The 13,351-nt window shown below is 37.8% G+C and overlaps 1 protein-coding gene and 1 long non-coding RNA gene across 2 annotated transcripts; both read right to left on the reverse strand.

Moving 5' to 3' along the window:
• Nucleotides 1-7,357: 7,357 nt before the first annotated feature.
• On the reverse strand, nt 7,358-8,589 carry LOC108954181. The gene is made up of 3 exons (XR_001979902.2): nt 8,389-8,589; nt 8,130-8,231; nt 7,358-7,984 (listed from the first exon to the last, which is right to left on the reverse strand). It is a non-coding gene; the product is annotated as an uncharacterized LOC108954181 (long non-coding RNA).
• On the reverse strand, nt 8,587-13,062 carry LOC104452483. Its single transcript, XM_039306830.1, has 4 exons — nt 12,917-13,062; nt 10,423-10,765; nt 9,004-9,078; nt 8,587-8,637 (listed from the first exon to the last, which is right to left on the reverse strand). The coding sequence occupies exons 1-4, from the start codon at nt 13,060-13,062 to the stop codon at nt 8,587-8,589; spliced, it is 615 nt and encodes a 204-aa protein (XP_039162764.1).
• Nucleotides 13,063-13,351: the final 289 nt, after the last annotated feature.

A 13,351-nucleotide genomic window follows, 5' to 3' on the forward strand; every position in this document is an offset into this window, starting at 1 on the left:
AAGCTCACCAACTTGATCTAGGCAAGCTCGAACTTACCGAGGCCGACAAGCTCGAATTGCCAAATTTGGTGACCTCGAGCCTCACCCTCGCCGAACCGGCCTTGCGCAAGGCTGGAGTTGACTTGTGGCCGATCGCTAACCGCTGCTATGGCCAACGATCGGCCTAGGAAGAAGAAAAAGGAAAGGGACGAAAAAGAAAAAGAATCTAAAAACTCAATTTAAAAAATAAAAAAATAAAAGAAAATATAACAATAAAAGGAAAATGTGTGTTGATGAAAGAATGTAAGGTGGAAAAAGTTTTTCCCAATTTTGAAGGCATTTTTTCCAATAGCAGAAAACATTTTCCTTAAATAGTTAATTTTCCGTGAGAGGAACGCCGCAAAATTCAAAAATATATTCTCGAAGTTATTTTTCGTGAAACGAACGAAACCTTACTTTATGCTTTTTTGGGGTTAAGAATACTAGAAGTGTCAAAACTTTCGTACGACGTTCACTTGAGTGCCAAATTTTTTTTTTCACTCACTTAAATGCCACAAATTTGAAAAATAGATCACTTGAGTGCGAATTCCAATTTGCCACGTTGGATTTTCTGACGTGGTTTCGCCAATGTGATGTGGACATTTTATATATATATATATATATATATATATATATATATATATATATATATATATATTTGCTTTTTCTCTTTTCGGGTTGGTGAGGGTCACTAACGACCCTCGCCAACTGCAAAACCCTCGAGCAAATTAGACAAGGGCCGCCTTGTCCTTTGTCACAAAGTCCCAGGGCGAGGTCGCCAAGGCTTCACCGTCGTTGGCAAGGTCTCAAGGGCCTTTGCCTCGCTCGCGCAACAATAGTCAACACCACCTCACCCAAGGCCAACAAGGTCGTGATGCCCTCACCTAGGGCCTTCATGGCTAGATCTGGGCGAGGGCTATTTCACCCTTGCTGCGAAGGCCCTAACTGAGGGCATTGCGACCTCACTGGCTATGGGTGACGCCACCCAAAGCTAGCGAGGGCATTGCAACCTTGTTGGCTATGGGCAAGCCACAAAGGCCTTCACCCACTTTGGGATGCATCACCCACAACCTTTGCAAGTGAGGCCCTAATAGCCTCGCCCACAGCCTTTGCGGCCGAGGGCAAGGGTTTCGCGGCCAACAAGGGTTGCCGATGATCCCCACCTGCCCTAAAGAAAAAAAGCCAAAAAAAAAAAACAAAAAATTCAAAAAAATTCCACTTTGGATAATTTGTCGGAATTGACACTCAAGTAATCAATTTTGCTCCAATGTGACACTCAAGTTAGTGAAAAAAAAAGAAGTTTTGGCACTCAAATAAACGTCATACAAAAGTTTTGACTCTCCTAGTGTTCTTACCCGCCTTTCTTATTACATCAATTTATAACATTTTACATGCTTGAAACATTGTAGGAAATTAAATTATGATTCAATTGACTTTAATCGGAGGATAAACTCACATGATGGTGGATCCACTTTAAGTGAAACTCCAGAGTAAAACTCCACTTAAAGTCTAGCGGAGAATTTAATTCATATGAATTTTGTTAAAAAAAATTGCATCTTATTTTTATTGCGAAAATTCACATCACCAATGACATAATATACTAATTATAATTTTAAGCCCTGCAATGCACGGGCATCTTGCGAGTGTAATTAAACAAAATTTAGTAGCTAAATGAACTCAGTTACAAACTTGTGTCTATTTTGGTTAATACTTTTTTCTGCAATTATGCAAAATTTTGGTCTTAGGGTCCTTATAGGTTATTTGGCAAATAATTTTTCTTTTTCTTTTTATATCCAAGGAGACTGAACTATATCGAAATCAAATTCTACTATCGTCAATCCTAACTAAATATCATGGCTACTCCATGCATTGGGCCAAGGTAGTTTAACTAGCTATAGTTAAGCTGTGGGGTAGAACAGTTTCGGCCCCAGCCCTTACGTAGAGCGTAATTTGTCACCCAGCCCAAGTTAGTTTATTTAACGTTATTATGATGCCATGATTTGGATCCTATGATTTTCTTCGAGGCGACAAAGTTTCTTATCTTGAAATATTAAATCTTTTGCGGCGGTTACAAGTTTCTAGATTGAAGCTTAATCCTAAAAAATAGAGTTTCTGGTTACATATGATAGAGCTTATTGTGATGGTTTGCTACATTTAAGTGGCATTTTGAGAGGAGCATTGCCTTTTAAATAACTCGAAATTCCTTTGATATCTGACAAAGCTATGTGACAAAGATTGCAAACCACTTGTTGAAAGGATAGATGGAAGGTGTCAAGCATTTGACTTTTGCTGGCAGACTACAACTCATTAAATCGGTTACATGTAGCTTTATTATTTATGGGAGCCAAATTTATGTGCTGCCAAAGAAAATATTGAAACTAGCGGAAAGTAAACGCATCACTATTCTTTGGAGAGGCAAGCCTGACGATTCTAAGGGAGCAAGAGTTGCTTGGAGAGATGCGTGCCTTCTTAAATGTAAAGGGGATTGAGACAATTACTTGTGTGGAATTGCCTCCGGAGATTGGTTATGAGAGCTAGCTTCATTTAGAATGCTTGTGTGGAGCTTTATTTACTAAGGGACCAAAGAATTTGGTCTGTTGAAGTATGCTACTCACATTCAAATTGATTCGCATTTGGTGGAAGCTTTTGAATGTGAGCAGCATGCTTAAGCCTCATGTCAAATAGAACACTGGAAAGTGCAAAAAAAATTTAAGAACTCTACTAAAGCTTTGCTTATGGGGCTATCTACTTTATTTACACCGAAAAGGAACTTTGTGCTTCATGATGGTCTTTCCCCTTCTGCTAATTGAGTGATTAATTTTATGATGTTTATTGTTATAACTCAAATGAAGCATTTTATCTTCAAGCATAAGCTCATATTGTCCATTGAATACTAGAGATTGTGCAGCCATTGGGGGCAATCCGGCGCTGCTGCTGTCTAATATGCAAGGGGATGGTTGTTGGGCTTGAGTTGATTGTGCTAGATATAGTATAGCCTTCAGCCCACGGACAAATTCTTTTAAATGATCCTTTTGCGATAGCCGTGACGTCTGCGAATGGAAAGATATCGTTTTTCTAAATCAACACGTTATCTCATTTTTTTCTGGTCACCTTTTGAAAAAAGGTAAATTAAGGAAAAGAGGACCCAAGGAAAAGACAGCACCTCAAATCGAAGGAGACTTATATGGTCCACCACTTGTAGTGGATTTCAAGCTGTAATGCTTTCATAAACGTCAACAAAATAGGAAGGGCTTGTCATGCGTTTGCACTTTGTGTTGTTTGATTTAATCTTTGTCTCGGACACATTTTTGCATATTTTTTTGACGTGCAACATAAGAAATTTGCACAACATGTAAATATTGATATTTAATTTACATGTAATTTCTTCATAATAATGTTTATATTTGAATAACGTTATATGTTTTAAGATGAAAGCAAAAAAATCGTTTTTGGTCTATACATCAACGTCAACTTGCCTTGGTATTAAATTGTATATAATCTTTTACATATCTTGTGGATTGTTAGGATTTACGACTACAATTAAAATGGGACGAAAGTGACATAAACGAATAACAATAAGTCAAGCATGTAAATGGTATGCATGCATCTTGACAAAAAGAACAGCAAATTAGTAAGACATCTGCATCAGATGTGGTTATGGCGATGTTTAAGGAGCGTGACTCATGCGTAAAAGATTTACCCATACAAAAGTTAGGCGAGTTGACGTTGATATATCATTGATGGTACAGATGCATCTTGACAAAAGAACCTCAAAGTGTTTCTTCCTTTCTTTTTCTTTTTTTTTGTTTAATTTCAAGCGTAGAGTGAACCGGCTAAATGATATAAAAAATTTGCTTTAGATAGACATCTGCATCTAATGTAGGCCCCAGCTGTGACATCGTATAAGGAGAATCATTGATATGTAAAGCAAGAAGATTTGCTTCATATAAAAATCTCGCTTCATTGACCAAGAAGATTTGGAAGACATTAGCATCTTAAGATTAAAAAGTTTTTGCTTTATTGACCAAGAAAATTTGAAAGACAACCGCGTCTAATGTGGGCCTTGAATGCGACTCTATATAAGAAGAATGATTCGTCTAATGCCATTTCCTGATGCTTGGGAATAGAAATAGGAGGTCCAAGTTGCTATGGCAGACTTATTTGGTTTAATCTTAATGTTCCTAAGTTTGGATTAATATTCTGAACAAGCTGATTAGTATTGATAGACAGCCAATGCTGTCATACAAGCTACACTAGTTATTTCGGTGATGCATAATTTTAAATCTAGGTGTACCCATTTTGTTTGACTTCTCTTTCTAAAAAACGAGATAGTTTCAAGACATGGCCTTTCTTTGTTATGCTAACAGAGCTATAGAATGCGGGGACATTGAATTTCGATGGGCTTTGCAATGCCTCAAAAGAGAAACCTTTTCAAAAACTCTCTTGGAACTTTTTCAAAAATTATAATTTTGATGACGGTCCTTCCCCTTTAATTAATCGAGTGATTAGTTTTATACGGTTCTTCATCTCTACTAATCGAGTGATTAGTTTTATTGTAGTCGCTGTTAAAACTCAATTGTAACATTTTATAATTAAGCATGAGCTGATATTATCCACCGAGTACGAGAGATTCTACATTTCCTGTGCTGCTGCTGGAAGCCAGCCAACAAGATGGTTGGCTAGCTTGAGTGAATGTGCCAGGTGGAGTGTGGCCTTGTAAGTGGACAGTGACTCCAATTTATCTACCGACTAGATTGAAAAGCTGTGGTTTCGCTTCACCAACGCATCATCTCACACTTTTTTTGGTCGGATTTTGGAAAAAGGAAAGGAAAGACAAAAAGGAAAGGGGGGGGAAAGACGACACATCAAATCGAAGGACAATGATATGATCCCCATGCGGTGGATTTTAAGCTCTCCGCTTTCACATACATCAATAAAACCTTATCTGTTTAATTTAATTAATTTTAATGTGAAATCATTTTTATAATTTTTAGGCCTGAAACATGTAAAATTTTCACAAACGTTATTTATATGTATTTTTTAATATTTAAAATTTTAACAGAAAAGTTAACAATTTTTTTGCATTTTAAAAAACACAAACAAATGAGTGTTAAGAAAATTCGGCTATCCTGTGTTATTTGTGAAGCCAAAACTCTAAATACATACAAACATACACACATACATCATCCATATCTCTCAATGATAGGAAAGTCTAGTAGAGTGCAGTTTAATGATTGAGTCGCATTATCACAAAACTATATTCTTTCTCGCCTCTCTTAACTAATGAGAGATATTACGTTAAAATAAAATAGAATAAAACTCAATCTAGGGAAAAAGCCATTACAAACTCTATATTATGCTTGTCAAGACACATTTATCATCATTTTTTTTGTGACATCAAAAATCTTAAGCTTATACTTGGTGACTCATTGATCCTCATCTAGGTTCTAAATCTACCCACATAGATAATGGAAGGCAAACGATGTTGTCAACCTAGCTTGAGTGAAATAAGAAATGATGTTATTTTGGTTAGAAAATCATCTAACGCAATCATAGTGGGTATCACATTGATATAAAGTTAGGATTTTGATATCACAGAAGAAAATTTAGAGCAATGCATCATAATAGGTATAATTTATAATTTTTTATATCACATACAAGTTCTAAATAAATGTATCATAATGAATATAATTTAGATTTTTTAGTGGTTTTGTCATCTTTCTTGTTTACATGCACATGGAGCACCGATGAAGTGGAATGTTTTGCTATTAGTATCTATCATTTTAAGAGTTAACAACATGAAAATTCTTAAATTCGTACATATAAAATAAATTTACTTCAAATTACTTTTTTGATAGCAAAAAAATTCAAACTACCTTTGATAAATTTATTCTCTATTAGTTTCTATTAAATTTTTAAGTCAAATTACTAAGTTAGATGACATATAACAATTGACGAATGTATCAATTTATGGATTTACACTTTGTTTGTTACAAGTGAACTAATGTGTGGATTTTATAGTATTAATCAAATTTATCACAAATATACTAGTTTAAAATTTTTAAAATAAGAAAAATTAAAGTAAATTTATCATGGGTATCCTAATTTAGAATTTATCACGAGTATCCTAATTTATTGTAAGCGTATTAATTTAAAATTTTCATAATATTAATTATCATTTAAGTACTTTTTATTTTCTAATATTGTCACGCACTTATTTCATCTTTAAGTTTTATGCAACAGATGAAGTGGTTGGCGATTAATGAGGACAATTAATAAATCGACATTTGATATTTAATTTATAGAGTTTCAAAAGTGTGATCTCACGAAGAAGAGGGGGAAGACATAGGTGGCACACAAAAAAGAAAAAAACAAAACAAAACAATAGAATACAGTGATAGTTAATAGTTAACCATGGTGAGGTAGGGTGCACATGGAAACACTGCTTTCTTTTTTTTTTGTTCCTGAGAACGTAAAAAAAAAGTGTTTTGTTCCGAGAATGGTTCTAAACAAAAGAACGTGTTTGGTAAGTGTAAAAAAAAAAAACTATTCTTGGAATAAAAAAGAATGTAAACATGTTTGGTAATCTAGTCAATTTCTGTTCCAGAATGTAAAAACGAATGAAACACGTTTGGTAGACGACAAAAAAATTTCTATTTTTTATTTTATTTTTTTAAATTTTTTTTAATAAAGTTTAAAATTGATATTGAATTCTCATTCTTATGAAATGCTCATTAATTTTATTTTGTTCATGGTTAGTAAAGACAAACATTTTTAGCATGATCATATGGCATATTTCGTAGAAAATGTTGTAATTAAAGTTTGTATCAAATTTTTCAAGTACTTTTTTTTTTTTTATTTTTAGTTTTAAAGCATATAAACTTGATATTGATTTCTTTTACAAAAAAAAAAAAAAACTTGATATTGATTTCTCATTCTCATTAAATGCTTATAAATTTAATTTTTTAAAAATGGGGTGTGAAATGAAAAATATTTTCAACATGCTCATATGTGCGCCCTTAAACGAAAATTTCATACATCTCAACATGAACTAGTTACCTTTTTTTATTTTTCTAGGCAACACAGCCAATCAAATAATTGTTCTTTTTTGCTTTTACTCAAGTAAAAATATTCGCTGCCAACTAGTTTTCTGAAATTTCATTTGTTTAGTTGGCTAAAAATGATTATGGTCAAAGATACATGTATACTCAAAGTTAAAAAAATAAATTTTCTAACTTGAAAATGGACATTTTCTTGAAAAATTATTTCGAAAAAAATTATTTTCTTTAATCATGAAATTGTTCTTGAAACATACGCCGCCTTGAGTAGCTTCGCGAGATGCGCAATGTGGCTGTTGCGACAGCAATTAGCAACAATATGGAATTATTCACAGTGCTCCACGGAATGCCATAGTGCAGGGCCCATCAAACCTCATGGTATTGGCGCAATACAAGGCTTTATACATGCCTCAAATCATTAAGAATCCTTAACGCATTAGAGCAAAGATTGGAAAAAGCTACCAAGTCAATCTTTAATCGCCTACTCTTTTGGCCTCCTTTTGCTCATCCAAACCTGCATCCAATTGCAGCTGTCGTTCCTCGAGATCTGTTGAATGCTCCGTCGAAATCACTATAGTACTTGACAGAAAAGACTCTTGTGTGCACTTTTGAGCTGATCGACGGGTAACGAGCATCACCAAAGAGCCCTTTTATGGACTCCGACTGGAAGGTCCTCCACAGAGTAATGGTTGTACGCTAAATGCCAGGATAGTGCGTATGCCCAGGGATCATAAAAAGTCCATTGGAAGGTCCAAGTCGTTCTGATTTTCCCTTGATTTAGGACGGGATCTCCTGCGCCGGAATTCTCTTCTCGTGCGGTGATCATTAGCTAATCTATCTTCTTCAAGATCATAATATTCTTCCACTTCATTGAAGGATTTCCCAACGTTCTGGGCACCCCACCAACCCTGGCACATGAGATGAAAGTTGCTAAGTAGGGGGAATGTGCATAAGATTGAAACAAAGGGGAAATGGACCAAAAAGCAAGTTGAAAGGTTGATGTCAGGGATGCTCTAGAGACCATGAAGATTGGTTTTTGTCACTCTGACGTACCTTTGTTAGCCTCTGTAAGCGTGCTGCTGTAGCTTCATGCACGAACACTTTATCTGATGCAACTTCTAGCACATCCTCAACAAACAAAGCATAAGTACTCACCTGAAACAACAGCAAGCATATACAAACATGAATGTTGAAGTTGACACATATTCCATAAAAATACACATCAAGACCCCACACGCACGCATGCACGCGCAGGGGCCCAAGCACACGTAGAACACTCAGTTTGCAAGATCAAAAGGAATGCTTCACATACCAAACTTGATGGAATGATTGAGATACCGAATGAATCAAGCTCGAGGGACTCGAGAGCCCCTGAATTAACATTAAATGTGTAACCTCTGACCTAGCAAATACCAAAAGGAAGTTACTTAAGAAAGATAACACTTATGATGACATGCTGTAGCTCCTGCAAACATAGCTATAAAAAAGATATAAATAGTGCAAATTATCATTATACCTTACCAATACTTCTTCTGCCAGGAGTCACAACTTCATACCCTACCTAACAGAAATAGAAAGCTCTTAATAGCAAACTTATGCATAAGCTCCTGAAACAAGCAAGCAACTGATGCAGAAAAATAACAGTTTTCAGGTACAGAATTCATGTTCCCTTAATATTGCACGCTTGTCAATAGCCAACCAAAACTCCACCATCCTTTTTATATGTGCATATGATGAGTTGATCGACTATGTTTTGTGCACGTTTCTCCGGAACATGTCAATTTTACAAGGAGAATTTAACCCAACACGTCGTCAAACCTCATTCAGACCTTCCTTAGACAAGTTCCACAACAAGTTGAACACTACTTATGCAGATAAATAATTTGAAAATCAAGAGAAAAAGAAACTCTAGTGTACAGAAACATACCAATGTCTCTAGCCCCACCATTTTCAACTCATTCTCCATTACCCTCTCATTCTCAACAAGCACAACATCACCTACCTGCCACAAAACTTTGGGCGATATTAACCATCAAAAAACTACTCAAGTGAGAACTTGAGGGCCATAATATATCGAACGCTCAGACTCACTGACCAATATATCAAGTATGTTCATAGTCAAATTTACTCCAAATAACTACCAAGCAACGACTCTGGATAACTGCTAAGCAAAGTGGTGGAACCTTAAATTTGTGAATGATATACATCACAACAAACAACAACGAACATCTCACTATTTCACAGAGTAAATGCATCCACCATAATGATTTGCAGACAAAAGGGAAATGCAAGGTTACTCAGTAAAGAAAAAGTGAAAAACAAAAAAGCACCTAGCAGACATCTTCAAGAAGAAATCTCTCTGAATCACCAGAAAGCAAATTCGGCCTCACTTCTACAATCACAACGTTCCACTAGTCCAAACAAAAATCTCATATTAAAGATGACAATCTCCAATTCCCATAAGCAATGCAATGTGTCCTTATAGCATATGAGAATAATCAAGACTGCAAATGGACCTTAATCACTGGTTTTCCAATGGATACTGCATTATTAAGTGATTCACAAGGCAAACTTGACTTGAAGGCTGATTAAGTAGTACAATCAAGTGCGAAAGCAAATGCGTTCACTTATGTACATCTCTATCTTCCTCCAACTATCGAATAAATTTAGATAACTACAAATAAGATACCAAATGCAAAAAAAAAAAAAAAAATGCACAGACCAACATGACATTTACTATCTTTACCAAAAAAAAAACATGACATTTACTATTATCTGTCTTGTTAGCTTTTTTGTTGAAGTGGTTCGCTCTGATTGACTCAAATTGAATACCAGTAAACTCCAGTAGTTGGTTTATAAAGACCACACTTTTAAGCCTCCTTACAATTCACAGTCACATGCTAAAGCACAAACCACCTAGATTTTCCAATGGATAATCTTCTGCAGGCACGAGAGATTTTGCTTCCTACAACAGATAATAGAAAAACTACAAGAACCAAGATGAATACTAGTAAACCCCAGGAGTTGGTATATAAAGACAACACTTTTAAGCCTTCATTAACATTCATAGTCACCGACTGTAGCACAACCCGTCTAGATTTTTCATTGGATAATCTTCTGCAGGCACAGAGATTTTGCTTCCCACAATAGACAACAGAAAACTAGAAGAACCAAGACGAATACTAGTAAACTCCAGGAGTTGTTATAAGGACAACACTTTTAAGCCTTCGTTACAGTTCAAAGTCACCTGCTACAGCACAACCCACCTAAATTTTTCAATGGACAATCTTCTGCAGGCACGCGAGGTTTTGCTACACGAACCAAGATGAAGAATTCCATCACTTACCGAGAGGGTATCCACCCAGAGCTGAGAGACGAACCCCAAGCCAAGAGCAGATTCGATGCTGATCACTTGCTTCACCACCATGCTCGATCGCCTCATCACCTGTCGCCCACCCCTCGCTCTCAATTTACTCTCCGATTCCTCTTTGCTCCTCAACGCGATGCCGGCATCGCCGCCGTCGCCGCTTAGGAGCACCTCCTCCTCTTCCACACCGGACCGCGCCGGCTTTTCGGCGCCCAAGTTTCCGCCTTCCGCCGCATCACTCCCGCCGCTCCCACTTCCTCCCTCGATCCCGCGCCGCCGCCTCGGTCTGTCTCCGAGCTGCGCCGCCGCATCACTAGAGCTGCTGCTCGAGCGAAAGGGGGAGCTCGAGCAACTGCAGATCGAGCTGCAGCTCGAGCTCGCTCTCGAGCGAGCTGTCCCAGATCTGTCGCGCCGAAGGGGAGCAACGCTGACCGAAGAAGGAGCGCCGAAGGGGGAGCAACGCTGACCGGAGGAGGAGCGCCGAAGGGGGAGCAACGCTTACCGGAGAAGGAGGAGCACCGGAAACGTACCTGGAGGCGCCGGAGTGAGGAGTCGCCGGAGAGTCAGCCGAGTGGGAGCCGCCGGAGAGATGGGAGAGACGCCGGAAAAGGGAGAACGAAGCTTCAGCCGACGAGAGCCACGAGCACGCACGAAGGAGAAGAGCTTCAACCGGTGTTCTTCCTTTGTTCCGATTTTGTTTTTTTGTTCTTTTCGTTTTTGTTCTTTTGTGCCTTCCAAGAAGTGTTTCTTTTCAAAAGAAACAACTTTTTTATGTTTGGACGTGCATGGAAACACTCCAAAAAAGTGTTTCCGGCACACTTCTGTACGGAAAGTGTTAAAAAAAAAGGAACAGAAACGCGTTTGGTTGCGTTTCTGTTCTTTTTTGTTATTTTGTTTCTGGAACGAAATAAGAACAGAAAAAAACAAAAATTTATTGTTTTGTCTTAAACAAAATGAAGAAACATTTCCATGAGCTTCTTCTCTCTCTTCTTCTTCTCTTCTTCTTTCTTTTTTTTTCTTCTTTTCTCTTTCGCCTGTCGCCGGCCTCGGCCATGGCGGCGATCGGCCATCGAGGCTCGGCCTCGCCGGATCCCAAGGCCGAGGCCAAGCCTCGCCTTGGTTGGCGAGCTCGAGCTCGCCCAGATCCGGCGAGGCCGAGCCTCGCCTTGGCCGGGCAAGCTCGGCCGCCCGCGCCGACGACGCCGAGCCTCGAGGGCGCGAGCCTCGCCGTGGCCGGGCGAGGTCCACCTGGCCCACTGAGTCACGGAGGCCGGGGACCTACCAAAAAAAGAAAAATAGAAAAGAAAGGAAAAAATGAAAAATAAAATAAAAATGTTTAAAAATTAAAAGAAACAAAAAAGAATAAAATTTACCAAACGTGTTTCGTACATTTTTTATTCCCGCACCAAACGTTACCAAACGCGTTCTTTTGTTAAAAATTGCTTAGGAATAAACACTTTTTTTGTTTTTTCTGCGAACAAAAAGAATGTAAACATTACCATTCGCACCCTTTCTTTTTTTCTGTTCTTATTTTGTTCTAATAAAAAACAAAAAGAACAAAAACGCAACCAAACGCGTTTCTGTTTTTTGTTTCTGGGAACAAAATCCGTACAGAAATGTACCGGAAACACTTTTTGGAGTGTTACCATGCACGCCCTTAAGTTCCTTTATGGCCATGTCTTCTGTCAACTTGATGGTGGTACGAATTCAGAGATGTAGACACAACTCTATTGTACTCGTCCAATCTAACTTCCCCACGTACCGACACTTACCCATCCTTAAGCTATGTAGTACTGACACGCGACACAACATGAATGTTCGACATGATACGACACGTCATTTTTAAAAAAAAAAGAATTTTGACATCGTCATGACACGTTAAATATTAAACTAATATTTTTATTTTTAATTAATTTAATTCAAATTCATAAATAATTAATTAATTTTACATTAATAATATTAATAAATTAATTCATTTGAAATTCGAAAGATATATTCATAATTAATGCAAAGTATGTTTTTAATTTTAATGAAAGTTATTGATAAAACTAATAATTAATAAAAATTATAATCAATTTATTTAAATAAATTCATGATTTTTAGAATGATCAAAAATTTATCATTATTCAAAATTCAATACTTTTACTTTTCGAAACTATTTATCAATTTCATTTATTTAATTTTTCTATAAAAGAAAATTTCCAAATCCACTCTTTCTTTCCTTTGCCCATTTCCCTCTACCCCAAACTTATTTTACATTTTTCCTCCCAAAACCACTGACAGACAGGCTGTCAGCCTCACTTCCCTCCCCAAAACTCAAAAGACATGCCATGGTCCCCCTCTTTTTATTATTTTTTATTCCATTATCACAGACCCTAGCAACCCTCTTTTTCCTTCTCCTTCTACTGCTCGCACAAAAACACCGGACCAAGACAAACACGCAGACAGCAGACCTCGCTCCCCTCTTTCGCACCTCGTATCGTTTCTCAGCTTCCGACGATGGAGCGGACGCGACGCTAAGGAGGAGGAGATGCCATCGCCGCCGCCGCCACCGCTCGGCGCCCCCTTGGGCTCCGATCCCTTCCTCTTCTCTTCCTCTCTCTGGCCGTCTCTCGTCATCGCTCGCGGCCCCTGCTCCCTCGCCTCCACTTGGAGTCTTCTGGACATGCGTCGACATGCATGTCAACAAAAGTTGACCGCATGTCGGAAATCTGACACGCGTTGACCGCGTGTCTGACCGTATCGGACACAACACATAAGCACGGGCAACGTGTCCGTGCTTCATAGCCCTTAAGTGCGGTCATGGCCCCACCTGAAAAGATGCTTTTTACTTTGGTTTTTGTTTTGCTCCACGTCTCCGAGCGTGTAGTCTTCTACCCACTTTATGGTTGCCTTTGGAAAAAAAAAA

Source organism: Eucalyptus grandis, chromosome 2 (genome assembly GCF_016545825.1).
Source record: "Eucalyptus grandis isolate ANBG69807.140 chromosome 2, ASM1654582v1, whole genome shotgun sequence".
NCBI lineage: Eukaryota > Viridiplantae > Streptophyta > Magnoliopsida > Myrtales > Myrtaceae > Eucalyptus > Eucalyptus grandis.